This window comes from Colletes gigas, unplaced genomic scaffold (genome assembly GCF_013123115.1).
Source record: "Colletes gigas isolate AHSC1104 unplaced genomic scaffold, ASM1312311v1 Colletes_gigas_Sc00009, whole genome shotgun sequence".
NCBI lineage: Eukaryota > Metazoa > Arthropoda > Insecta > Hymenoptera > Colletidae > Colletes > Colletes gigas.
This window is the reverse complement of record NW_025106638.1, coordinates 9,543,002-9,567,798: the sequence shown is the minus strand read 5'-3', so window position 1 is coordinate 9,567,798 and position 24,797 is coordinate 9,543,002. Positions and strand designations below refer to the sequence as shown.

Sequence of the window (24,797 nt, the reverse complement as noted above, 5' to 3'; positions counted from 1 at the left end):
TGATGTCAGTGACAAACATTAATTTTACTATCATACAAAGACAACGTTGTACACAGAACATCTACGTATCACAGAATCCATGTATATGAATCTATATTTCTTCTATTTCATAAAATATACATATGTGTAATTTATATATAAATCTTTTAAACTTCGAAGGCGATCCGTGAATCTTTTATCTACATAAACTTTGAATCGTACATCGTAACGTTTGTCGTAACCATTTTATGTCAACGTCTGACAATCATTTGTAAATATATATATATCTTCGTTCATAAAAATAATAAGATGTTACATCAATGATAAATTCTATCGTATAAAATACATTACTTAGGTACATATTCATCGCTGGTTCATGCTATTGCACGACTTCCTGCATGCCCGTCCTAATATGTTTCGCAGTAATCCAAAACTTTTCAGACCCCCTGTACGTTTAATACAAATCATCTTCTGAAAATATTACGTATCGAGCAAAAATAAATCTCTATTCGATCACATTATTTTATAAAGCAGTTGCGATCAATGATAACACGTGTGTAGTTTAAATAACTCTCTGTTGATGAAGCTTAAATTACATTCCTCGCAAAAGTGCTTTAGATTGTTATCGATCAACTTTATCGATGCAGAGATCTTCTTCGTATTAACGATACCTCCGATTGTTTCCATGAGGGTTCTGCTGTTCGTTTTAGCTGCGCCAGTTATACTGCGCAGGTCTCTTCGTAACTTCTTGGTCGACAGATTCGTGGTTCTGACTTTCTTCACTTTTCCGTTTCTAAGAAAAAAGTCTTTACTTCTTAAATATTTCGGCGCATAACTTATCGTTGCAATTCGATCCAAGTCAATTTTTCCGGACTTCAAATTGTTTTTCGCGGCGTTACTCAAGGATTTTAGATTGTTGGCAACACTGAAATCAACATCGTGTTCCTCGCAGGTCAACAAACAATTTCTGTCGCTTTGTACGTTAAAGAGAAGATCGTTGGGCAATGCGTCGATGTTATCAGCTAGATTACCGATGCTCCTCGTTTTGTAATTCTTTGGCAGCGTTACGGACAATTTGTCGAAAACCATGTCCTCGAGATCGGAGTGCTGTTCCTGCTTCACCGCGAACCTAACCTTTTTCTTCGACGACACTTTAAAATTATTCACGATGTTCTGAACTCTGCCCTTGCTATTGTATTTACCACCTCGTGAAATTCGATTCTTTTTGTACTCGGAGTTCCTTCTCTGCGTTGTTCGATCGCAATAGTCGATCATTTTCTTTCTGGGCCGAAGTACGTGACCCTCGAAATCGTCGGGGTTTTCAGTTTTAATTTGCAATTTCGGGGCCATTTTCTTTCTAGTTCCCACATAGTCCACGAGACCGTTTCTAGGCCTCAAATTACGAACGTTTACTTCTTCCCTCGCGATCGATTTACATTTGGTATTGTGCACGTGATCGAAGCTGGAAGATGTTGGCCTACACCATCTCGAATTCTTTACATTTTCGTCGACACGCGTTGCGGGGTTCGAGCGTTCCTGAAACGTTTTACCGACTAAGGCATTTTCTTTTACAGCCCGTGACTCGTTGGCGCTGCCATCGGTTTCGGTTCCAACGTCGTTCAGCCTGTTGCACCTCGGCACCGTGCTCTCGTAATTCGTTGCCACGGTCTGATTACTTTGGTCCATTTTATCACAGCAGCGTCTGCATTGCGTGTAAGCGGCGTACGGGATATCGTTCGGCTGGAAAGTTACCGAGCTCATCGAGTTCATGTAGTTCGCGTTATCGACCATAGGGGTCGCGTCGTACGCGCCGTAATCCGGCGGCTCGAGCTTGATGTTCTCTATATGCACCATCGGTATACCGACCCTCTCCTTGGGATTCCCTTTCCGCATCCAGGACAGCTGACTCTTCAAACCAGCGTCCGTTTTTAAACAATCGACGTAGAACTTGTGAAACTCCTCCAACTTGTAGCTGCAACGATAGCACATGTGTTTCGGCAACAGATCCATCTCGTGCACCTGCGGGGGGATACATAATCGATAATTTCGTAATCTGTATTTAACGTGATCGCCCAATGATACAAACAAATATTTTATTTTTAATTTGATTTATAGGGTGTTCGATCAACCCTGAGAAAAATTTTAATGGGAGATTCTAGAGGCCAAAATAAGACGAAAATCAAGAATACTAATTTGTTCGTGGAGGCTCCGTTAAAAAATTATTAACGTTTAAAGTTTCGACCGTACTGAATTTTTTTTTAGAAAGTGGGTAGGATTTCGAGGGTACGTCTAATGACCAAAAATAATTGCAATTGACCCCCGCAACTAGAAATAATTTTTCCGGAACGATTTGAAATTTTTTAATTTTGTCGAAAAGTTTTACATATTCCCGAATTTTTTTCTTGAAAGTGGGTAGGATTTCGGGGATAGGTCTATTCGCCAAAAATGATTGAAATCAACCCCTGCAATCAAAAATATTTTTTCCAAACCGATTTGAATTTTTCTAATTTTGTCGAAAAATTTCTCATTTTCTCGAATTTTTTTCTCAAAAATGCGTAGGATTTCGGGGGTATGTGTATTAATAAAAAATGATTGAAATCGACCCTTGTAACTAAAAATAATTTTTTCAGAGTGATTTGAAGTTTTTTAATATCGTCGAAAAATTTGGGCACCTACCCCTATCGATTTTCCTAGTTTTTGATTTTTATTAATTTTGTTTGTCGCCCTATAGAAAAATTGTCTAATACTTTATTGTAGGTACTTATGAGCTCTACTTCGGGAAAAAGTTTCATTGAAATATATTCACTATTGCAAGAGTTATGGCTGTTTGAAAATTGGTCCCATTTTTATGGGGTTTTCGTCATTTTGCGTGGTCAAGGATCAACTTTTCGAATATTTTTGCGATTTCTAAATATTCTTCGCCAAAATACGCGTTGTTTACCGTTTGAAACATTAAAATCCTCCAATTCGTTCAGAAGTTATGACGTTTCAAAGATTTCCATGAAAATTCGCGAGACCATTTCAGGCTTCAGATTATATTTTTGGTAAAGAATTTTTTTCTCGAAAGTTTGTAGGATTTCGGGGATAGGTATACCCACCAAAAATGATTGTAATTGGCTCCTGCAAGCGACAATAATTTTTTCAGAATGATTTGAAGTTTTTTAATATCGTCGAAAAATTTGGGCACCTACCCCTATCGATTTTCCTAGTTTTTGATTTTTATTAATTTTGTTCGACGCCCTATAGAAAAATTGTCTAATACTTTATTGTAGGTACTTATGAGCTCTACTTCGGGAAAAAGTTTCATTGAAATATATTCACTATTGCAAGAGTTATGGCTGTTTGAAAATTGGTCCCATTTTTATGGGGTTTTCGTCATTTTGCCCGGTCATGGATCAACTTTTCGAATATTTTTGCGATTTCTAAATATTCTTCGCCAAAATACGCGTTGTTTACCGTTTGAAACATTAAAATCCTCCAATTCATTCGGAAGTTATGACGTTTCAAAGATTTCCATGAAAATTCGCGAGACCATTTCAGGCTTCAGATTATATTTTTGGTAAAGAATTTTTTTCTCGAAAGTTTGTAGGATTTCGGGGATAGGTCTACCCACCAAAAATGATTGTAATTGGCTCCTGCAAGCGACAATAATTTTTTCAGAATGATTTGAAGTTTTTTAATATCGTCGAAAAATTTGGGCACCTACCCCTATCGATTTTCCTAGTTTTTGATTTTTATTAATTTTGTTTGTCGCCCTATAGAAAAATTGTCTAATACTTTATTGTAGGTACTTACGAGCTCTACTTCGGAAAAAAGTTTCATTGAAATATATTCACTATTGCAAGAGTTATGGCTGTTTGAAAATTGGTCCCATTTTTATGGGGTTTTCGTCATTTTGCCCGGTCATGGATCAACTTTTCGAATATTTTTGCGATTTCTAAATATTCTTCGCCAAAATACGCGTTGTTTACCGTTTGAAACATTAAAATCCTCCAATTCGTTCAGAAGTTATGACGTTTCAAAGATTTCCATGAAAATTCGCGAGACCATTTCAGGCTTCAGATTATATTTTTGGTAAAGAATTTTTTTCTCGAAAGTTTGTAGGATTTCGGGGATAGGTCTACCCACCAAAAATGATTGTAATTGGCTCCTGCAAGCGACAATAATTTTTTCAGAATGATTTGAAGTTTTTTAATATCGTCGAAAAATTTGGGCACCTACCCCTATCGATTTTCCTAGTTTTTGATTTTTATTAATTTTGTTTGTCGCCCTATAGAAAAATTGTCTAATACTTTATTGTAGGTACTTACGAGCTCTACTTCGGAAAAAAGTTTCATTGAAATATATTCACTATTGCAAGAGTTATGGCTGTTTGAAAATTGGTCCCATTTTTATGGGATTTTCGTCATTTTGCCCGGTCATGGATCAACTTTTCGAATATTTTTGCGATTTCTAAATATTCTTCGCCAAAATACGCGTTGTTTACCGTTTGAAACATTAAAATCCTCCAATTCGTTCAGAAGTTATGACGTTTCAAAGATTTCCATGAAAATTCGCGAGACCATTTCAGGCTTCAGATTATATTTTTGGTAAAGAATTTTTTTCTCGAAAGTTTGTAGGATTTCGGGGGTATGTCTATCCACCAAAAATGATTGTAATTGACTCCTGCAAGCGACAATAATTTTTTCAGAATAATTTGAAGTTTTTTAATATCGTCGAAAAATTTGGGCACCTACCCCTATCGATTTTCCTAGTTTTTGATTTTTATTAATTTTGTTTGTCGCCCTATAGAAAAATTGTCTAATACTTTATTGTAGGTACTTATGAGCTCTACTTCGGGAAAAAGTTTCATTGAAATATATTCACTATTGCAAGAGTTATGGCTGTTTGAATATTGGTCCCATTTTTATGGGGTTTTCGTCATTTTGCGTGGTCAAGGATCAACTTTTCGAATATTTTTGCGACTTTTAAATATTCTTCGCCAAAATACGCGTTGTTTACCGTTTGAAACATTAAAATCCTCCAATTCGTTCAGAAGTTATGACGTTTCAAAGATTTCCATGAAAATTCGCGAGACCATCTCAGGCTTCAGATTATATTTTTGGTAACGAATTTTTTTCTCGAAAGTTTGTAGGATTTCGGGGGTATGTCTATCCACCAAAAATGATTGTAATTGACTCCTGCAAGCGACAATAATTTTTTCAGAATGATTTGAAGTTTTTTAATATCGTCGAAAAATTTGGGCACCTACCCCTATCGATTTTCCTAGTTTTTGATTTTTATTAATTTTGTTCGACGCCCTATAGAAAAATTGTCTAATACTTTATTGTAGGTACTTATGAGCTCTACTTCGGGAAAAAGTTTCATTGAAATATATTCACTATTGCAAGAGTTATGGCTGTTTGAAAATTGGTCCCATTTTTATGGGGTTTTCGTCATTTTGCGTGGTCAAGGATCAACTTTTCGAATATTTTTGCGACTTCTAAATATTCTTCGCCAAAATACGCGTTGTTTACCGTTTGAAACATTAAAATCCTCCAATTCGTTCAGAAGTTATGACGTTTCAAAGATTTCCATGAAAATTCGAGAGACCATTTCAGGCTTCAGATTATATTTTTGGTAACGAATTTTTTTCTCGAAAGTTTGTAGGATTTCGGGGGTATGTCTATCCACCAAAAATGATTGTAATTGACTCCTGCAAGCGACAATAATTTTTTCAGAATGATTTGAAGTTTTTTAATATCGTTGAAAAATTTGGGCACCTACCCCTATCGATTTTCCTAGTTTTCGATTTTTATTAATTTTGTTCAACGCCCTATAGAAAAATTGTCTAATACTTTATTGTAGGTACTTATGAGCTCTACTTCGGGAAAAAGTTTCATTGAAATATATTCACTATTGCAAGAGTTATGGCTGTTTGAAAATTGGTCCCATTTTTATGGGGTTTTCGTCATTTTGCGTGGTCATGGATCAACTTTTCGAATATTTTTGCGATTTCTAAATATTCTTCGCCAAAATACGCGTTTTTTACCGTTTGAAACATTAAAATCCTCCAATTCGTTCAGAAGTTATGACGTTTCAAAGATTTCCATGAAAATTCGCGAGAAAAATTTTTGTCGAAAAATTTCATATCGTCTTGAATTTTTTTCTAGAAAATGCGTAGGATTTTGGAGGTATGCCTATTCACCAAAAATGATTATAATTGACCCCCCTAACCGACAATAATTTTTCCAGAACGATTTGACATTTTTTTTTTCGCCGAAAAATTTCAGCACCTGTCGATTTTTCTTGAACATGAGTTTTTCATTTTTTATAAATTTGTTTGACGTCCTATAGAAAAGTTGTCAAATACTTTTTTGTAGGTGCCCATGAGCTCTACTTCAGAAAAAAGTTTCATTGAAATATGTTCACTATTGTAGAAGTTATGGCTGTTTGAAAATTGAGCCATTTTTACGGGGGTTTTCTCACTTTACGGGGTTAAGGAACAACTTTTCCAATATTTTTTGGATTTCTACCTATTCTCCATTAAAATACGCGTCGTTTGCCTTTTTAAACATTAAAATCCATCAATTCATTCGGAAGTTATGACATTTTAAAGATTTTTTTTTCCCCCGAAAAATTTCAGCACCTTCTCGAATTTTTTTCTAGAAAATGCGTAGGATTTTGGGGTTATATATATTGACCAAAAGTGATTGTAATTGACCCCCCTAAACGAAAATAATTTTTTTAGAATGATTTGAAATTTTTTAATTTCGTGGAAAAATTTCACATTTTCTCGAATTTTTTTCTCGAAAATGCGTAGGATTTTGGGGGTATGTGTATTCACCAAAAATGATTGTAATTGACCCCTACAACCGACAATAATTTTTCCAGAACGATTTGAAATTTTTTAATTTTGTCGAAAAGTTTTACATATTCCCGAATTTTTTTCTTAAAAGTGGGTAGGATTTCGAGGGTATGTCTAATGACCAAAAATAATTGCAATTGACCCCCGCAACCGAAAATAATTTTTCCGGAACGATTTGAAATTTTTTAATTTTATCGGAAAAATTTGACCACCTACTCGAATTTTTTTCTCAAAAGTGTGTCTATTCGCCAAAAAATGATTTGTAATTGTCCGCCGCAAAATCTCGATCAAGAAATTGATATTCTTGATTTTCGTCTTATTTTGAAATTTTTCTCAGTGTTGACCGAACACCCTGTATGTCGTGACGATGTGTGAAAGGATGGGGAAAAACGAAGGATAAATGCATATTATGTTCTATTTTCCACGGGGTATAATCACACGATATTAACCTCGATTATATTTTAAATTGAAGAATATAATATTTTATTTCCCCAAGAAGCAGTTAAAATATCGTTAATTACACATTTGGATTAAAGAGAAGACAATAACAAAGTTACATAATTCTGAGAATGACTTCGATTTCAAGGTCACCATAGTGGTACAGTGATCTTTCACGTAAAACAGTTTTCTTGGTAAGTATAATTAGCATCGATAAATCTGACACGAAATTAACATTAATAATTATATTCAACGTTTATTATATGGTCCTGGGCGAATAAAACAAACATTAAAGTATTTTACACAATAACGTGTAAGTTATGATCCAGCGAGTAGTCCGTAATTGTTAAAATATGTTTCTATAATTCTTGGATATCTGTTTTAACGTTTGGTTGGTAAAAGTTACTTTCGTTTATGTGTGGTTGGCTGCATTGCTTTATGCGCCCCCTTTTGTTCTTTTTGGGTACGAATACTGGGAGTGTGCTCACAAGGATGGAAACTTGTCTTCAAGTTTCTTTTTTTCTTTTCTCAATTGTTAACATATCTTCTTTCATGTCAAATTAATAAACAAATATTACACAAGTTAAGTTTATTTTCTTTAATTCGAACATGGTAGCAGAGCGTGGTTTGTGGTTGTAAAGGATTGAAAAGACACTAGCTGTTAGAAGAACGAAGTTGCATATAAAGAAATATGGCAGAAAGTAACAAAGAGGAATTTGCATTGCAAATATTCAATGACACGCAGTATAATAAATGGAAAAGAAAGTGAAGAGGAATGGAACGAGATTAAGAATAAGAAAAATACTGGTCGCTCTAAAAGAGAAACTCTGAGACTGCAGAGATTTGATGATCATATCGCTTATATAAACTACAATAATGCAAAAGTACCGGAAGGTTACGAAGAAGCAGTAAACTGTTCTGAATCTGGCAAGTGGTTGAACGCAATGGATAAAGAGATTGAAAGTCTTGAAGAGAATCAAACATGGTCGCTGGTAAATAAACCTGTCAATAAAGAAATCGCGGAAGTTAAATGGATCTATCGTATGAAGTCTGACGGTAACTACAAAGCTCGCATAGTAGCCGAGGGATTTCGACAAGCTTATAAAGAAGAAAATGAAGAGATCTACTTGCTGGTGGCGAGAATAACCACCTTAAAAATACTTTTATCCGTCGGATGTACTAAAAGTTGTGACATTGAACGAATGGATGCCCGAACGGCCTTTTTAAATGGTAATATTAAATCGGAGGTACATATTTATCCTCCGGATGGCTGTAAAATCAAACCAAATAAGTACGTCAGGTACGTCTAGTAAGAAAATCACTGTATGGACTCGGAGAGAGTCCACGTGATTGGTACGAGTGCTTCCACAATTTTATGTATTAATTTTAAAAGATCGAACAGTGGAGCGTAGCACTGTCAAACAACGGAACATTTAGTAAAAATTCAAAGCATACAGAAGTCAGCTACCATTTTGTCTATGATTATCAAAAGGGACCGATCAATGTACCAACGATCAAATTGCTGATATTTTGACGAAATCGTTAGGAAAAACAAAATTAAAAATCTTTGGAGAATTATTGGGCCTACTTTAAGTCACACAAATACAAAATTAAGGGAGCATTTTAAAATATGGTTCTGTAATCCTTGGATATCTGTTTTGACGTTTGGTTGGTAAACTTTGTTTTCGTGTGGTTGGCTGCATTGCTTCATGCGCCCCTTTCATGTTTTTTGTATTTACAAGGATGAAAACATGCGCGTCCAATTATCGCAGTCTTTTAAGTTTTTTTCTTTCTCAATTGTTATTTTCTTTCATGTAAAATTAATAAACAAATATTAAGTTTATTTTCTTTAATTCGAAAAGTAATAAAACAAAATGATTTCCAACATTTTCGAACTGGTTTTTAAAGTCACTAGCAACCCTTCTTATTGTCGAGCATTACTTCGAAAATAGAATTCCAATTACTCTCGATATCAACAAGCTTTGTATTTGTTTTTCTTAAAACGTATCGCGTTTGTTCCATCGAGAAACATTCGCGCGACACTTTGTATCAAAGAGGCAAACAAAGGAACAATTTATTTATTTTCAAAGTTACGCAACACGTTGGAAAAATTAACGATGCATATTGGCGCGCAAAGTAATGATAACCTCACTTTTGCTATCGTAAACACGATCCATGCATTATCGATCGAAACGCGTGAATTACGAATAGAAACATAAAACTGGCTCGATTAAAACGAAACTTGCGTGTTCGATTCGTGGCAAAGAAAGGTGGTCGAGGTGGGGGGGGCGTTTACGATTATCGAATGCGCGCAAAAATCTCTTGGCCAAAAAAGAGAAGAGTGTGAAAGATGCATGACGTACCATAATCGGGAGAATGGCGTTGATTTTCTTCACGTGGTTTTCGTTCTTGTCGAATATATTAATCGAGATACCGGATTGCTTGCCGCAGAGACGGCACACGCGACTCGATTCGAGGGTCTCCATAACGGTACAGGGAGAATTAATTTGTTCGGAGGACCCACGTGCGAGGCTTACAATGTCCCTCTCACTTCGTCTCGAACGTATGCCCTCGCGTTACCCTAGCACGCGCTCCGCGGGAAAATTCTGAAAAAGCTCCGCAGCGCGAACTATCCTCTGCGCCGCCGGTCAACCCGCCGTATATAATTCTGCGTCACGTTCTCACCGTGTTGGCCGGGGTACGCGTAAACACGGGCATTCGTGCAAGCGCGTGTTGCTGAACGTCGACGCGAACGTGATACCTCGGCCGGTACGTATCGTACTCCTACCGGCGGGCAAAATATTCACCCGATTACCACTGCGCTCTACGTATCTTTGATGTGGTCCGCTTAACGCGCTCTCGTTCGCTAAGGAGAAGAAGATCGATTTCGGTCGGCCCTACCACTGCGGTTACAAAAGTCGTACGAACTTGGTGCTCGCCTTTTTGGTCGACGAATCGTACATTAGCGACATCTGTCGGCGTTACCGCGATACGTTATGTTCCGTGACTCGATGATTAAGTAGCAGTGATCTCGCCGTTGTTACATTATTTTTCACGCATGCGCAGTCTGTCACGGCGAAAGCGACAACCAGCGCCGTGGATACTCGTCGTCATGGAAACCAACTTTACTGGGCCCCCCGTAATCGTGACAATCGATGAAATAAAATACGAACTGAAATGTTCCAAGAGCAATTTGAAAATGCTAAAATATATGTTTTACGTAGATATTCACATTTTTGCAAGATAATTTTTAAATTATATATTGAGATTTTTTTTAATAAAAAAACTATCAAATATATAACGTTAAACTTTGAGAAAGTTAATTACCTATATTTTCTTTATGTCAGATAGTGTGCGAATTTGTACTCTAATTTTCAGAATAACTTTCTATGTTTTCAGACATTGTTATTATTACTAGAAAAATACAAAAGTAATGTAATAAATTTCTCTTCTGTTTGTATTTTACACCAAAAAATCGCATTAAGCATTGTCTGTAAAATTTTTAACACTTGTACATACTTACATTTTAAACTAATATAGTATGTATATTTTAATTTTCTTATTACTTTACAGGTTTGATCTCCATCGAGATATAAAAGAACCTAAAATACAAATAATATAATAATTATTACAAACATTGATATATCTTATTATTTGTAATAATATTATAATATGTCACCGAACACCGTGTGTATACCTCATCTCGTACTCTTTATCAATATTTCGGAAATTTTGATGTCAATTTCAGAAACAGTAAATCAGGGGGGCATATGTTTACCTTTAGTCGCGTCATCAGAATACTGTACTGATACCGTTTCTAAGGCGCATGCGCAAAGAAATCTAAAGCGAGACGATCTCGAGAATTTCGACTTAACCTCACAGTTAGTGACAGTTATCCGTTTCAAAATAACAATATTGAAGAATCAAAGCTCTAGTTTTGCAATGGAAAATGAAGGCACAACTTCGACCGAAAAGTCGTTTACGGACAAGCAGGCGGAGAGAATGAAACGTTTGCGAGATCTTCACGCGAAAAGAGTAAGTATAAAAGTGTAGAATACGTTGGTGGAACGCGTACTCCTAAATTAAATATGTTATTAAAGTACTTTTCGCGAATAAAAGTTTATTACTAATCAATTTTATTTTTTTGACATCTTGCTCATTAAATTTATGGTTATATTCAGGGTAACATTTTGTTACAACTCTTCCACCGACCTTGTTATTAAATCTATTTTGGATGTACTTACCTCTACCGTTTATTCACAAACATTAGTTATACGTCATTCGATTCGTCTAATTCAATACATTATTGATATGCATTTCATTATCTGCGGAAATTCGTTATTTTTTTATAAACTTGTCGTAAAGTTACAATAAAAAAGTAAGGTTAAGTATATTTTGACAAGTCCACAGGTGGAAACAAGTGACTATCGTTGCTATGTTCGTGTTACAAATATAAATGATTGATCTAATTTGATAATGCTACATTGCCGAACGGGAATTTGTAGAATGCGTATGCATAAAAATCATTTTGTTACGGATAGACTTTGCACGAGTCGGTCAGGTAGACAGTATGTGCCGCAACAATTCCCACCCCATATAATCCAGACCAACTCAGACAGTACTTGTAGGTAGACAGTGTATGCAGCAAGAGCAAAAAATGTTACACCCCCCCAAACAGTGTTTACGGGTAGAGAATATAATAAATTACTATTGTATGCAGTGCGTTGGATTAACTTATTTTTAATTATTAAATTTCATTATCATCTACGTCTGGTATATTTTGCTATTCTATAGAATCAAATGAAATTTCTGCAATTTCTTTTAATAGCTGGTTAAATAAATCATCCTTTCCTTGCTTGGAAAATTTGTAAAATACGTAGTGGCTTAAATACCCAATGAAATTATCTTTATTGCTAAAAATAGAAAATTTGATGGTATTGTATGTTACAGAAAATATTAAAAAACGTGCAAAATTACAAATACTAACCGACAATATTCAGGCAAAAAGTGTTTACTATGCCTCCACGTAGTTTCTATCGTATTTGTACGAGCGCCTGTTTCTGGGTCTTTGAAATGTAAGCTGTGATTTACGGTAAGATGTTTGTACCCATCTTTCTCTAAGATGTTATAGGCTTTCCAACAATCTGAAATAATTGTTGTGCCAGGCAACACCCGTTGTTTAATTATTGAAAGCAGGGACTCTGTGTCCCTACTTTCAACAGGCACCAGGAATATTTTTCCACTTCCTCTTTCTATTCCTCCAAAAACCCATTGCCCCTCTACACGATGACCTCTGTGATATTTTCTTCGTCCGAACTTAGATTCGTCCATTTCTACTATTTTGCCTGGTCCGCCAAGTACTTCGCATGAATGTTGTAGCCAATCAGTCATAACTTGTTTTACAAAATAATTCCATCGAGAAACAGTATTTTTATTCAATTGTAATTCTCGTACAATCTGATATCGATCAAAATTATGGACTAACATGTAAGTTAATTTTAATACCATTTCATAAGAAAGCTTTGTTTTTGAAAACCACGTTCCACGTTTTACACATATTTTTGCATCACAAGTTCGCTTTCGTTTGCAAGCACTAAGAGATGCTGCAATTGTTTTTCTTCAACGCCAATTTTCATTGTCTAATTTCATTACGTTTCCACACTGTGGACAATTAACGCTAGAAAGACTGAAACTTAGTATATACCTATATTGCCCAAAAGCAGTCGAAATGACTGCATTGTGAAAGACTAACTAATGTGTAAAGAAATTTGTTTAAAATTAATTTTTAATATTATGTTATAATATTATGAATTTAGGGCGCAGAAATAAAATAAACAACTTGTTAGAACAAGTATCACTGCATAAAGATTCGAATAACAAGTACTACTTTAGCTTATTGAGAAACTGCAATTTATCAATAGGTCTGGGTTAGGTCTGGGTTAGGTCTGGGTTATGTCTGGATTAGATCTGGGTTAGGTCTGGATTAGATCTGGGTTAGGTCTGGGTTAGGTCTCCTTTACACTGTCGTTGTATTTTGTAATTTCCAAGTGTATGATTTGGTTTGGACTCGAAAAAATGTCGAATGGGACTTGACGAACAATGCTTTTAAGTGTTTTATTTGAAATTTACCTGTTAAAATAAGTGTTTTATTTACACTGTTGTTGTATTTTGTAATTTCCAAGTGTATGATATCTGTTTGGTTTGGACTTGAAAGAATGTCGAGTGAGACTTGACGAAGGTGCTCCTGAGATCAAAATTGATGTCGAATCACACTCGACATAGGAGTGCAAAGGGTTAAGATAATTTGGATTATTAACTAATCCAGACCTAACCCAGACCTAATCCAGACCTAAACCAGACCTAACCCAGATCTAATTCAGATCTAATCCAGACCTAACCCAGAGCTAACTCAGATCTAATCCAGACCTAACCCAGACCTAACTCAGATCTAATTCAGATCTAATCCAGACCTAACCCAGAGCTAACTCAGATCTAATCCAGACCTAACCCAGACCTAACCCAGAGCTAACTCAGATCTAATCCAGACCTAACCCAGACCTAACCCAGACCTAACTCAGATCTAACTCAGATCTAATCCAGACCTAACCCAGACCTAACTCAGATCTAATTCAGATCTAATCCAGACCTAACCCAGAGCTAACTCAGATCTAATCCAGACCTAACCCAGACCTAACCCAGATCTAATCCAGACCTAACCCAGACCTAACCCAGACCTAACTCAGATCTAACTCAGATCTAATCCAGACCTAACCCAGATCTAGAGTCTGGGTTAGGTCTGAGTTAGGTCTGGGTTATGTCTGGATTAGATCTGGCTTAGGTCTGGATTAGATCTGGGTTAGGTCTGGGTTAGGTCTGGGTTAGGTACGCCCAAATCGACAATTTATCATGTACTTGTATGTTATCATGTGTTGGTAATCGAAAAAAAATGAAAACTGTTATTTCAAAACAGAGTCGAACTGGTCATATAAGAAATTTACTCAATTCAATAATAAGAGTCATTTGATTATTTAAAATTTCCCAAGCAGTCAAAATGACTGCCTTTGGGCGATATAGGTATAACACGGAAATGAAGGAGGGGGAGGTAACTACAATTATTAATAAACGCATTTATATGTTGTGCAAAAAGTCACAAAATTCTAAGAAATTGTGTCATTATATACATAATTGTTTTTCTAATTGAAATTAAAAAACAGTCAAAATTACTTCCTTGGGCAATCTAGTGTTAAATAAGGTCCACACTTCTGAAACTACTAATTCGGTCATTTTTATAGCACGGTTGAACAAAATTCACAAAGTACAAGAAACAGAAGAAAATCAGAAATGACAGTCGAAACAAATGATTACTGAAACAATCTCTGCTTTTCTTCTGTTTCTTGTACTATCTGCAATGTGGAAATGTTATGAAAATTGGCGATGCAGGATAACTATTCCAGGATCTGTCGATCAAACTAAACGTAAAAGACATTGTAATATAAAGATATTTGCAAAGCAAAGAACGTGGTTTTCTAAAAACAAACTCAGCTATAGATGTTTTAAAATTAGCATATATACTAACATATAATTAGGAGCAATGTCATATTATTATATAACTAAAATTAAATAAAAATACTGCTCAGCAATTGGAAGAGTAGAGTAGATTGTCGTGATCGATGAATCAACATTTTGTCATAGAAAATATCACAGAGGTCGCTTGAAAATTAATCACAGCGTCAGTTTCGAAGATCCCATTACCGATGCTTACACGAATTAAATTGAAACCACTCGGATGCATGCTACACATTTTTTAATCTTTTTTATAACATATAATACTATCGATATTTTATATTTTTAAGAAGAGTAACTTCATCGAATGCCTGAGCCATTATGTATTTAGTAAATGTACCCAATAGAAAAATGGTGATTTATTCAATGAAATATTAGCCAAAATAGTAGAAATTTCATTCGATAAATGTTTAACAAATTAGCATTTGACTACCTAGCATTTTGAACAGAGTAACGACAGTCGCTTGTTTCCACCTGTGGACTTGTCAAAATATACTTAACCTTACTTTTTTACCGTAACTTTACGACAAGTTTATAAAAAAATAACGAATTTCCGCAGATAATGAAACGCGTATCAATAATGTATTGAATTAGACGAATCGAATGACGTATAAATCACCCCGATCGGTGAACGGGCCGTTTGCTAGGAATATACCGATTGTTTGTTTTATAGAACGAAGCTAGACAACAAAATCATAAGGAGGTTGTTGAAGAGGACAAAAGGAACAAACTCCCTTCGAATTGGGAGTCACGTAAACGACAAGCGGAATGGATCGTGCAAGATGAAGCGTCAAGAAAAGAGGCTCAAGACAAAGTAAACAGTATAGTTCACAAATGTTGCAACGAACAACATTTTTTATGTATTTGTTATGTATTTTATAGGGGGAAGATTACGAAAGGACAAAATTGCTTCATATAGATGCAGCGGAAGCGGAGCGCATAGCAAGGAAAAAGAAGAATAGAAAGAATCCAGACCCAGGGTTCTCCGATTACGAACAAGCAGCTATACGACAATACAACAGGCTAGTAAAAAATATCAAGCCAAATATGGATTCGTACGACGAAGCCAGAAGCAAATTGGGCCCAGCTTTTTACGGGGACAAAAATACCATACTGCATGGTCTGCACGAAGACAAAAAGGAGGCCGTAGATAAAATGGTTGAAGATTTGGAGAAGCAGTTAGTATTTTATGGCAAAGAATTTGAATTTATTCTAGTACGCATATGCTACTAATTTTCTACCAATTTTTTCAGAATTGCAAAGAGAGATAAGTACAGCAGGAGAAGGATGCACAACGACGATGCAGATATCGATTATATCAATGAACGTAACGCCAAGTTTAACCAGAAATTGGAGAGATTCTATGGTGAATACACACGCGAAACGAAATTAAACTTGGAAAGGGGCACAGCTATATAATGGGAGAACGTTATTACTAATGGATTTACTACAAATAACTTGTATTTTAAATAGGTATTTAAAAACTCTTACAAATAGGAGTCAGACTACCGTTTAGTCGTTGACCGTTTAGTAATCGGAAGTGCAGGTGGTATTTTTTTGCGGTTTACCGATTCATCCCGTGTATTCGTGTATCGAAAAAAATCAGATTATATATCAAATTATATATTATATTCAAATGTCATACGTTATCGTAAATAAAAAAACAAATTCAACTGAATTAACTTGATAAAATTTTTGTGCTCCCCTCTGGGCGGTCTGTTGATTTCGTACAACAATTTTTTTTTTTTTTATTTAATTTAAATAATAATTTTATATACAGTTTCTCATGTTTCTAATGCAGCTCACGTCATACCACCCAACTATGTACTGTTCCTGGAAAAAAAAAAGAAATATAAAACTCCCTTTTTTTTATATCATATTCAATTTCATTATGTATTTTAATGTATACTCACGACTTGGCGAAAAGTTGTGATGATGTGTAACTCGTATATGAATATCTTGTGTCTCGCCTGTAAATTAAACATACAAACTTGCTACACTGCTTTTATAATTGACAGCACGGTTTACGTATTTATCAGTGTCCAAGCCAGCGATTTTCAACCGTTCTTATTTTTCAGTACACCAAGAAATATACTAAATTTCGTTATCAACCACTGACAAAAAAAGCGTACATTTTTGGTCGATTACAAAAGATTAATAATTTTGTATCGCTTTTGTTCAAAATTGACAAAGTAATCGCTATGTATTTTCAATGATACGTATGTGAAAAGAATTTTGTTCATCTCGTTCTCTGAAAGTTTGTTTTTATTTATGGTGCGTTGATAGCAAGAAATGTTGAGTTATTTTGTGGATTTCGCTTTCTAAAGAACAAACTAATGTTATCAGGATCGCAGGAATTTGGTAAATGATAAAAATAGGTTTCGACTACTTCTTAAACTCTCTAAACGCTATTCAATCTAATTGTATAAGACTAGCCGTAGGTGCTTTTCGAACAAGTCCTATTCTGAGTCTCCTAGCTGAAGGCGAAGAAGAACCTTTGGAATTTAGAAGAAGGGAACTTAGCTTGACGTACGCTACGAAGCTTTCAACTACAAATCCTACTTATAAGAATGTTTTCTAGCATCGATGAAACAGAAATTATGATGCTAAACGCTTCCATTCCAAACCCTTTTCCCAAAAACTTGAAATAAATGATATAATTGAAGAAGTTCCACCAACAATACCTATTTCTATGTTGTGCGTTCCTTCCTGGCTAACACCCTAACCTATAGTTGATTTATCGTTATCTGACTTTTGTAAAGAACAAACCAACGATGCTACTTATAAAAATCTCTGTTATGAAATTATCCAGAAATATCCAGATCGCATTCAAGTCTATACTGATGGTTCTAAGTCCAACGATGGGACAGGATGCGCTATCATATCATCGAATGATTATAAATTACATGGACTCCATGATTTCTGCTCTATTTTTTATGCCGAAGCCTTTGCTGTTCTAATTGCTTTAAAATTAATTATCAACTCCAACGACTACAAATGTATGCCTTTTTCAGATTCTAAGTGTCATAGACTGTTTAAAAAATTTTGAAAATAGAGAACCGATAATCCAGCATATATTTCAGCGAACTTCAGCTATTCAAAATGGCAATAAAGAAATTGTATTTACATGGATTTCTCCACGCTCAAAATTACTAAGAATTCACCAACGATCTGTAACTCCTGTAACGTTAGACTATCTGTTGAACATGTTTTGTTTAACTGCCTCGGCAGTCTGGAAGACATTACTATAACTCTTTCATTTCTGAAAAGAGTGAGTTTATATAATAAGATTTAGCTATTATACATCTGCGATTAATTTGTAACTACATATCTCATATATCGTGGTAATGACCTTGCTGTTCATGCGACCTTTATAAATAAATAATTTTGGGAAAGAGTATTATTCACTGACGAAAGTAAGTATAATATTTTTTTCAGAAGAGGCAAAATATGGAGGAAAAGCGGCACAGCATTTATAATCAAAAGATCATTTTAGGTTAGGTTAAACTCGCGAAACACCGGTTGAAAATCGTTGATCTAACAAGGAACCATCGCGAACGGTCCGGCTTCGATTTTGATGAAACTTTGTACACTTATAAAGCAGCCAAAAATAATCGACACGTATATTTTTTTAGCTGCGGTAACTCGAGTTTAAGGGGTGAAACCACCCCTTGAAGTTTTGGCTCGAAACGGCTATCTCGAAAACGGAAAGACATAGAAAAAAATTGTTAATGGGCGAGGTTGATGGTTTCTTATGTACAATAACATGGTGTTAAAAAATTTTAAAAAATACAATTTGTTTATAACAAAAAAAAATTTATTAACTTAATTTTTCGTTTTATTGAAATTTTCATAATGACAAAAAATGACGAGCATTTTATTCCAAATCCACTGGTATGCGATTTTTTAAAATTGCCTCCTACAGTTTTGCAGATTTTGATGATTTACATCTTGCGCGCACATCCATTATGGTAGTAGCCGTTCTAACTTTGATTTTAATGAAGCACTGTAGGCTTGCACTACTTCTAGAGGAGAAAATCGGGGAAAATACAAGAATAACAATTTGTTGATGGAGGCTTCGTTAAATAGTTATTAAAAAATTAAATTAAAAAATTTCAAATCCTCCAGGAAAAAATTATTTTCGGTTGCGGGGGCCAATTAAATCATTTTTGGTCAATACATATACCCACGAAATCCTCCGCACTTTCGAGAAAAAAATTCCTAATCGAAAATGTAATTTATGGCCAGAAATGTTGTCCGAAAATTTCATGCGGATCATTAAAATGTCATAACTTCTGAACGGATTGAAGGATTTTAATTTTCAAAAATGCAAACGACGCGTATTTTAATCAAGAATACGTAGATATCGCAAAAATATGCAAAAAGTTGATCCTTGACCCCGCAAAATGAGAAAAACCCCATAAAAATGGTCCAATCTTCAAACAGCCATAATTCCTACAATAGTGAATATATTTCAATGAAACTTTTTTCTGAAGTAGAGCTCATAGGTACCTACAAAAAAAGTACTAAACAAAATTTCCGTAGGACGTCGAACAAATTTGTTAAAAATGAAAAACGAATTTTTCAGAAAAATTGACAAGTGCCTAAATTTTTCGGCGAAAAAAAATTTCAAATCGTTTTAAAAAAATTATTTTTAACTAGGGAGATTAATTACAATCATTTTTGGTGAATAGACATACCCTCGAAATCCTAACCATTTTCGAGAAAAAAATTCCTCATCGAAAATATAATTTCAGGCTAGAAAAGTCACTCTTTGGAACGTCATAACTTTTGAATGGATTGAAGGATTTTAATGTATCACGCGGCAAACAACGTGTATTTAGATGAAGAATATGTAAAAATTGCAAAAATATGCAAAAAGTTGTTCCTTGACCCCGCAAAATGAGAAAAACCCCATAAAAATGGTCCAATCTTCAAACAGCCATAATTCCTACAATAGTGAATATATTTCAATGAAACTTTTTTCTGAAGTAGAGCTCATAGGTACCTACAAAAAAAGTACTAAACAAAATTTCCGTAGGACGTCGAACAAATTTGTTAAAAATGAAAAACGAATTTTTCAGAAAAATTGACAAGTGCCTAAATTTTTCGGCGAAAAAAAATTTCAAATCGTTTTAAAAAAATTATTTTTAACTAGGGAGATTAATTACAATCATTTTTGGTGAATAGACATACCCTCGAAATCCTAACCATTTTCGAGAAAAAAATTCCTCATCGAAAATATAATTTCAGGCTAGAACAGTCACTCTTTGGAACGTCATAACTTTTGAATGGATTGAAGTATTTTAATGTTTCACGCGGCAAACAACGTGTATTTAGATGAAGAATATGTAAAAATTGCAAAAATATGCAAAAAGTTGTTCCTTGACCCCGCAAAATGAGAAAAACCCCATAAAAATGGTCCAATCTTCAAACAGCCATAATTCCTACAATAGTGAATATATTTCAATGAAACTTTTTTCTGAAGTAGAGCTCATAGGTACCTACAAAAAAGTACTAAACAAAATTTCCGTAGGACGTCGAACAAATTTGTTAAAAATGAAAAACGAATTTTTCAGAAAAATTGACAAGTGCCTAAATTTTTCGGCGAAAAAAAATTTCAAATCGTTTTAAAAAAATTATTTTTAACTAGGGAGAACAATTACAATCATTTTTGGTGAATAGACATACCCTCGAAATCCTAACCATTTTCGAGAAAAAAATTCCTCATCGAAAATATAATTTCAGGCTAGAAAAGTCACTCTTTGGAACGTCATAACTTTTGAATGGATTGAAGTATTTTAATGTTTCACGCGGCAAACAACGTGTATTTAGATGAAGAATATGTAAAAATTGCAAAAATATGCAAAAAGTTGTTCCTTGACCCCGCAAAATGAGAAAAACCCCATAAAAATGGTCCAATCTTCAAACAGCCATAATTCCTACAATAGTGAATATATTTCAATGAAACTTTTTTCTGAAGTAGAGCTCATAGGTACCTACAAAAAAAGTACTAAACAAAATTTCCGTAGGACGTCGAACAAATTTGTTAAAAATGAAAAACGAATTTTTCAGAAAAATTGACAAGTGCCTAAATTTTTCGGCGAAAAAAAATTTCAAATCGTTTTAAAAAAATTATTTTTAACTAGGGAGATTAATTACAATCATTTTTGGTGAATAGACATACCCTCGAAATCCTAACCATTTTCGAGAAAAAAATTCCTCATCGAAAATATAATTTCAGGCTAGAAAAGTCACTCTTTGGAACGTCATAACTTTTGAATGGATTGAAGGATTTTAATGTATCACGCGGCAAACAACGTGTATTTAGATGAAGAATATGTAAAAATTGCAAAAATATGCAAAAAGTTGTTCCTTGACCCCGCAAAATGAGAAAAACCCCATAAAAATGGTCCAATCTTCAAACGACCATAACTCCTACAATAGTGAATATATTTCAATGAAACTTTTTTCTGAAGTAGAGCTCATAGGTACCTACAAAAAAGTATTACATAACTTTTCTATAGAAAGTCAAACAAAATTACTAAAAATCAAAAACGAATTTTAAAGAAAAATCGACAAGGGATTTGTGCACAAATTGTTGGACAAAATTAAAAAATTTCATATCGTTCTGGAAAAAATATTTTCGGTTACGGGCGGCAATTACAATCATTTTTTATCAATACACATACCTTCGAATTCCTACGCATTTTTCAGAAAAAAAATTCACTAACGAAAATCTAATCTAATGCTTCCCTGAAATTTCATGTGAATTTTTAAAATATCATAACTTTGGAACGGATTAGAGGATTTTAATGTTTCAAAAGGCAAACAACGTGTATTTTAGTGAAGAATATGTAGAAATTCTAAGAATATTGAAAAAGTTGTTCCTTGACACCGTAAAGTGAGAAAAACCCCATAGAAATGGTCCAATTTTCAAACGTCCATAACTTCTACAGTAGCGAACCTATCTCAATGAAATTTAGTATGGGAGTAGAGCTAATGGATATCAACAAAAAAGTACTAAACAAAATTTCCGTAGGACGTCGAACAAATTTATTAAAAATAAAAAACAAATTTCTAAGAAAAATCGACCTGCTGAAATTTCGACAAAATTAAAAAATTTCAAATCGTTCCGGAAAAATTATTTTTAGTTGCGAGGGTCAATTACAATAATTTTTGGTCAATAGACATACCCACGAAATCCTACTCACTTTCGAGAAAAAAATTCGAGTAGATGGACAAATTTTTCGGTGAAACTAAAATTTTCCAAATCGTTCTAAAAAAATTATTTTCAGTTGCGGGGGTCAATTTCAATCATTTTTGGTCAATATATATACCCCCGAAATCCTACGCACTTTTGAGAAAAAAATTCGAGAATGTGTGAAATTTTTCAACAAAATTAAAAAATTCCAAACCATTCTGAAAAAATTATTTTCGGTTGCAGGGATCGATTACAATCATTTTTGGTCATTACACATTCACCCGAAATCTTGGGCATTTCGGAGAAAAAAATTCAGTACGGGCGGAACTTTAAACGTTAATAATTTCTTAACGAAGCCTCCATCAACAAATTGGTATTCTTGTATTTTTCCCGATTTTCTCCTCTAGAAGTAGTGCAAGCCTACAGTGGTTCATTAAAATCAAAGTTAGAACGGCTACTACCATAATGGATGTGCGCGCAAGATGTAAATCATCAAAATCTGCAAAACTGTAGGAGGCAATTTTAAAAAATCGCGTACCAATGGATTTGGAATAAAATGCTCGTCATTTTTTGTCATTATGAAAATTTCAATAAAATGAAAAATTAAGTTAATCAATTTTTTTTTGTTATAAACAAATTGTATTTTTTTAAATTTTTTAACACCATGTTATTGTACATAAGAAACCATCAACCTCGCCCATTAACAATTTTTTTCTATGTCTTTCCGTTTTCGAGATAGCCGTTTCGAGCCAAAACTTCAAGGGGTGGTTTCACCCCTTAAACTCGAGTTACCGCAGCTAAAAAAAAATACGTGTCGATTATTTTTGGCTGCTTTATAAGTGTACAAAGTTTCATCAAAATCGAAGCCGGACCGTTCGCGATGGTTCCTTGTAAGCGGGTAACATTATAGATTGAAAAAATTTCATTACTCACCAGTTTGCATAAAAAACACGGTTTTCGGTTATCATCTTGTTTCACCGTTGAAAACAACAACACAGCACGGCGATATTAATGATATTTAAGTAACGTATGATACATCAACAGATTAGACATGCGTTACAATCAAGTACGCTGTGGGTCTGTTTTATTTATATTACGTCATTTGTCTTTGTGGTCGTTAATACATATTCTTAGGAGCAGGTATCCTGAAGTAATTATTATCACCTTTGATCGTGCACTTTGTCACAGTACTGATGCATAGAAGTCGATAAATTTGGTAAATGTATCATGGAAAAATCACATGCTGTTAAGGCACACACGTCGGTTTACTATTCCGTCGATGGCGGGGGCGGTGGGTCGACGGCAAAGCGTTTTAACAAAGTCGTAAGCTCCTTTATCGGTTTCTTCGCGGTCGTACCTGTGTTTCCATGATCCAACAGCCTCGGCATATCGCACTGTTCGCATTTGTTCATTAACGGATGATTGTCAAATGTACACATTCTACAGACCCAAGAGGGACCGTCCCGTTCGTCTCTGTCGATGTTATTTCCGGATATTTCTGGTTGCCACACTGGTGGCTGGCTCGGCAAAGGTGGTGGATTAAAACTACCAGACACCGGAGGTAAAGGCTGACCGGTGTAAATATCCTGATAAAACTCTTCGTTCGTCTCACCTAGAGGCACTGCGAAAGAAACAGAACAATACACACATTGCGTTGGAAATAATAAGGCAACCGTCACAGAAAAAATACTCAGTTTTTAAGCTTTACACTAATTTTTTGGCATTTACTCTGAATTTCAAGTGTTTACGCTAAGTGTTGAGTATCCACACTCAACTTTTGAAAGCTAAATCTAAAAATTGGGTGTTTACGCTAAATATTTCAAAGTTGACTCTCATGTTTAAGCGTGTACATTTAATATTTAAGGTTAAACGAGTAGAATTTTAGAATTTACTTTAAAAGTTGGACATTCATACTTGCTTTTCTAAAATACATATTTTACTTAAATACTTACCAAAAGTATCTTTATTTAGGTGTTATTTCTGATTCAGATTAACTCTCAATTAACACTTGCATTAAGAGTTTATTTTCAAGTCGAGAGTAAACCCTGAATTTCAAGTGTTTACGCTAAGTGTTGAGTATCCACACTCAACTTTTGAAAGCTAAATCTAAAAATTGGGTGATTACGCTAAATATTTCAAAGTTGACTCTCATGTTCAAGCGTGTACATTTAATATTTAAGGTTAAACGAGTAGAATTTTAGAATTTACTTTAAAAGTTGAACATTCACACTTGCTTTTCTAAAATACATATTTTACTTAAATACTTACCAAAAGTATCTTTATTTAGGCGTTATTTCTGATTCAGACTAACGCTCAATTAACACTTGCATTAAGAGTTTATTTTCAAGTCGAGAGTAAACCCTGAATTTCAAGTGTTTACGCTAAGTGTTGAGTATCCACACTCAACTTTTGAAAGCTAAATCTAAAAATTGGGTGTTTACGCTAAATATTTCAAAGTTAACTCTCATATTTAAGCGTGTACATTTAATATTTAAGGTTAAACGAGTAGAATTTTAGAATTTACTTTAAAAGTTGAACATTCACACTTGCTTTTCTAAAATACATATTTTACTTAAATACTTACCAAAAGTATCTTTATTTAGGCGTTATTTCTGATTCAGACTAACGCTCAATTAACACTTGCATTAAGAGTTTATTTTCAAGTCGAGAGTAAACCCTGAATTTCAAGTGTTTACGCTAAACGTTGAGTATCCACACTCAACTTTTGAAAGCTAAATCTAAAAATTGGGTGATTACGCTAAATAT

The 24,797-nt window shown here is 34.4% G+C and overlaps 3 protein-coding genes across 12 annotated transcripts in view; 1 reads left to right on the top strand and 2 right to left on the bottom strand.

Annotated features, from left to right (window-relative positions):
- Positions 1-219: 219 nt before the first annotated feature.
- On the bottom strand, positions 220-10,040 carry LOC122397188. The gene is made up of 2 exons (XM_043396167.1): positions 9,628-10,040; positions 220-1,998 (listed from the first exon to the last, which is right to left on the bottom strand). The coding sequence occupies exons 1-2, from the start codon at positions 9,748-9,750 to the stop codon at positions 520-522; spliced, it is 1,602 nt and encodes a 533-aa protein (XP_043252102.1). The 5' UTR covers positions 9,751-10,040; the 3' UTR covers positions 220-519.
- Positions 10,041-11,072: 1,032 nt separating this feature from the next.
- On the top strand, positions 11,073-16,399 carry LOC122397538 (pre-mRNA-splicing factor Syf2). The gene is made up of 4 exons (XM_043396769.1): positions 11,073-11,299; positions 15,501-15,641; positions 15,710-16,005; positions 16,081-16,399. The coding sequence occupies exons 1-4, from the start codon at positions 11,207-11,209 to the stop codon at positions 16,244-16,246; spliced, it is 696 nt and encodes a 231-aa protein (XP_043252704.1). The 5' UTR covers positions 11,073-11,206; the 3' UTR covers positions 16,247-16,399.
- A 47-nt stretch (positions 16,400-16,446) lies between these two features.
- The window catches only part of LOC122397536 (TGF-beta-activated kinase 1 and MAP3K7-binding protein 3), an 81,487-nt gene continuing 73,136 nt past the window's right edge, over positions 16,447-24,797 (bottom strand). For 8 of the 10 annotated variants that reach the window (XR_006259116.1, XR_006259115.1, XR_006259117.1 and 5 more), the window contains 3 exons: positions 22,965-23,652; positions 16,741-16,797; positions 16,625-16,660 (listed from right to left, as the gene is read on the bottom strand). Coding sequence is in view for 2 of the 10 variants with exons in the window: in XM_043396767.1 (XP_043252702.1) it covers positions 16,635-16,660; positions 16,741-16,797; positions 23,389-23,652 (347 nt within the window). In the remaining 8 variants the exon portion in view is untranslated. Of the gene's footprint in view, positions 16,661-16,740; positions 16,798-22,964; positions 23,653-24,797 lie in introns of all 10 variants that reach the window. The other 2 variants (XM_043396767.1, XM_043396768.1) reach the window with 2 other exon arrangements.